The sequence below is a fragment of the Branchiostoma floridae genome, chromosome 15 (assembly GCF_000003815.2).
Source record: "Branchiostoma floridae strain S238N-H82 chromosome 15, Bfl_VNyyK, whole genome shotgun sequence".
Lineage (NCBI taxonomy): Eukaryota > Metazoa > Chordata > Leptocardii > Amphioxiformes > Branchiostomatidae > Branchiostoma > Branchiostoma floridae.
Genome location: NC_049993.1, coordinates 13,141,148 through 13,144,167, shown reverse-complemented (window position 1 = coordinate 13,144,167; position 3,020 = coordinate 13,141,148). Strand labels below are relative to the sequence as shown.

The 3,020-nt window shown below is 43.1% G+C and overlaps 2 protein-coding genes across 2 annotated transcripts in view; both read right to left on the bottom strand.

Annotated features, from left to right (window-relative positions):
• Window positions 1–310: 310 nt before the first annotated feature.
• Window positions 311–1,702, bottom strand: LOC118431975 (tctex1 domain-containing protein 2-like). The gene has a single exon (XM_035843434.1). The coding sequence runs from the start codon at window positions 1,156–1,158 to the stop codon at window positions 646–648; it is 513 nt and encodes a 170-aa protein (XP_035699327.1). The 5' UTR covers window positions 1,159–1,702; the 3' UTR covers window positions 311–645.
• Window positions 1,703–1,714: 12 nt separating this feature from the next.
• The window catches only part of LOC118431973, a 10,164-nt gene continuing 8,858 nt past the window's right edge, over window positions 1,715–3,020 (bottom strand). Inside the window, exon 6 of the mRNA XM_035843431.1 lies at window positions 1,715–2,701. Coding sequence (XP_035699324.1) covers window positions 2,384–2,701 — 318 coding nt within the window. The 3' untranslated portion in view covers window positions 1,715–2,383. The remainder of the gene's footprint in view (window positions 2,702–3,020) is intronic.

The window sequence follows — 3,020 nt, the reverse complement described above, 5'->3', positions numbered from 1 at the left end:
TGGCACAAAAACACTCAGTCTGCCCGAATATCTGATTGGAGATGCCATTCAACCAGTCACGAACGAACTGGGTTGCCAGACATGAAATACAGCAGCAGCGCCATTTAGTTTTGCGACGTTAGGTTGAACTGCACTAAACCTCCAGTTCCCTTTGGCCAAACACCTTTCGGATATTTAATATATAGAGCATTGCAAGTCGACATTTATTCAAATTTGCTATATGGACGTTTGCCATGCGTTCTTTTTTTTCTGAATCGCAGCGTGCTTGTGTGTAAACAATAGTGCAGCCTGATACAACCATGTGGTTGTGGTGTAAGAGAAAAAAATCATCTTTTCCTGTCATCGTCACTGTTTGGTAAGTTGATCTACCAAATCGCTACTTCAAAATAAGCTGCAATCGACATGATGGCCACCGAAGAATCGATCTCCTTATTTCCTTCCTTCCGATGATACTGTTGCATTGCAGTGGTGGTTGTGTGGTCCTGCTATGCGCATTGTCCATTCTTCTTTAAATCTAGCACAAAAACAAACAAAACACCGACACAGTTGTGACGCACTCAGTCAGTTAGACATACTTGATACCTTGATTTTCCTTCCATCATCCTTGCATTCAAACTGCGTTTTAGGATATGTTTTCCATGATTGTCAGCAATGGATGGCAAAGACGGTAGCCACAGCGTGCAAGGCGTCGTTACTGAAGCTCCCAGACGCAAAGTCATCCCTTTCGTGGTCCCAAACGCACTGGCTGGTTACGTGCAGGGCGCTCTCCTCTGTCCCTCCCTCGGTGATCACAACGATGCAAACCAGCTTGAACCGGTCCCCGCAAAGTCCCCGGATCCTAGTCTTCAGCACGTCACTCACGCGCTTGCTCATGACCCCCATCTTGCTCGCTGCGTAAGTCTCATGAGCTAGCGTCTCTGTCAGAACCATGTCGATGACGTCTTGTATCAGCCCGGGATCGAACCTGACTTCTGTAGCCAGCGAGTCTGTCAATTTGCGTGCGTTCTTCACCATGTCTGGTAGCTCTTCATCGCCGTGCCATGTCCCAGAGCGTGGTCGCATCTTCCCATGCGGAGACCAAGCACGTCTTCCCCGCTGTGTTGGTACACTTGCCTTCTTACGCACGGGCTCTTCTCGTAGTATCCCAACCCCAGCCATCCTTGTCCACAGCCTTCTTGTTGTTTCTGACCTGTGTGTGCTTTGGTCAAACGTACTTATCAGTTTACAGACAAAGCCGACGCCTTTTTGCCATATTGACAACCGGCCGTATTTGTTTCCCCCCCGAAGCGCTCTCTTTCAAGCCAGCCTTGGCCATTCTTTCCTCGTTCTCTCTAAGCCTCTCCAACAATAACAGCCCAGACGTGGCCTTCCGGCGCGCTAACGCACGCAGAATTCCTTCTTTTTTTACGTGTGTAATTCATTTAAATCTTTCCTGTTACGTGGGGTCTTGTTGTGCAGCATACGATTCCCTGACTGCCTGTCCATTGCTGCAATTTTTCACATTCCAAAGAAGGTGTCCATTCATTGTAAGCGGTTAAAAATTACGTTTACTTAAGATAAGGAAGACAAAGGGTCCAGTGCCTGTCCCATTTTCCAAGCGTTTCATGTAATTTATTGGTCATGTACAGGTTAGAGAGATTGAAAATAACTTAAGTACAGGTAACTAAGAGTGGCCAGTTGTTGGGGATATTTTCCCAGGTTATTTCAAAACTACATACAACAAGAACGAATAAAAGAAACAAATAGGCAGCACTACTATGCTTGAAACCTATTGGCTTGCTAAACTCTATGCAACCACTTTATTTGTCAACGCAATTCAAGCCTACATTACAATGAACAGTGCACACACTTGTAATTCAGTTGGCTCCATGTCGCTTTCAAAAATTATATCGCACGTTTGGAAATGAACTTAAATCTTTAAAAAGCAAATTGCCACATCAAACTGCATGTTAACATCAAACTATTAACAAATGGTCCTTGTGTATGACAGTCTGTATGTTCATTGTTGTAATGGAACTACAAGCCTTACTTTTCCAAAATGTCAGACTTACATGTACATGTACCGACGTGGGAGGGGTTAATCCTTAAGTTCTGAACCTTACCAAGAAATGAAATACAAAACGCACTTATTATATCAGTTAATATCCGCTAAATAACGCCATTGTGGTTAAAGCATTGGCCCTTTCCTTTCCAAGCATGTAAAGTCTTCCTCACAACTTTAAATTAATTTATTTTCGTTTCAATTTCGGGAAGGGGGTTTTGGCGATTAAAACAATTTTATAGTAAAGTAGTAATGCAATGGAAACGAATACTCTTGCTTTTACGGAAAGGTTACCGCAAAATTGAATTCACTGCGAACATTAAAAAAAATTACATTATTGCATCATCTGCGTGTCAGCCATTTCATAACTTGGTCTTGCTGACTGCCTGATGATGAGGTATCACCTCTCCCTAAGTCTATCATAAAGGCAAAATCACCGGACTTCTTGGTCAGTGCCTCTTGAACAACCGTTGTTGTAGTTATTGTTCCGGCCTCCAAGTGTACTGTGAGATTTGTGTGGTCAGAGTCTTGGAGCTCCATGCTTAAGAGCTCGGCTGTGCTGATGGCGTCATCAGCACAGTCTCCTTTCACTGTTCCCTGTAAGGTGATGTGAAGGGGAGCATCTCTTTCCTCGGGAAAGGATGACACTGCTTCCATTAACTGTCAAAAAAAAAAAAAAAACAGAGATTAATATTTCATTGAATTGGGATTTCACTGCGTTATCATAATAGTATGTAGCTGTTTATGATTATAGCAATAGGTAGTTTTCCTAGTTACAATTAGTGCTAAATGATACAACGAATAATACAGACAGTGAAACGGGATGCTTGTGTGTGTTTCCACACAAACGTACTAGAATAGGTTATCATGGGGTTGTTCTTTGCGATTCCCTGCTTGATGCATTTCTGTTGTTTTATATACTCTCCAAGCAGAGGTCGAGTCGCGGAGATATACTAGTAGTCGAAAAAAATACAGAGCT

Bases quoted from the DNA above. Each gene is read 5' to 3' on its own strand.
- LOC118431975 (XM_035843434.1), bottom strand. From the start codon at position 1,158: ATGGCTGGGGTTGGGATACTACGAGAAGAGCCCGTGCGTAAGAAGGCA.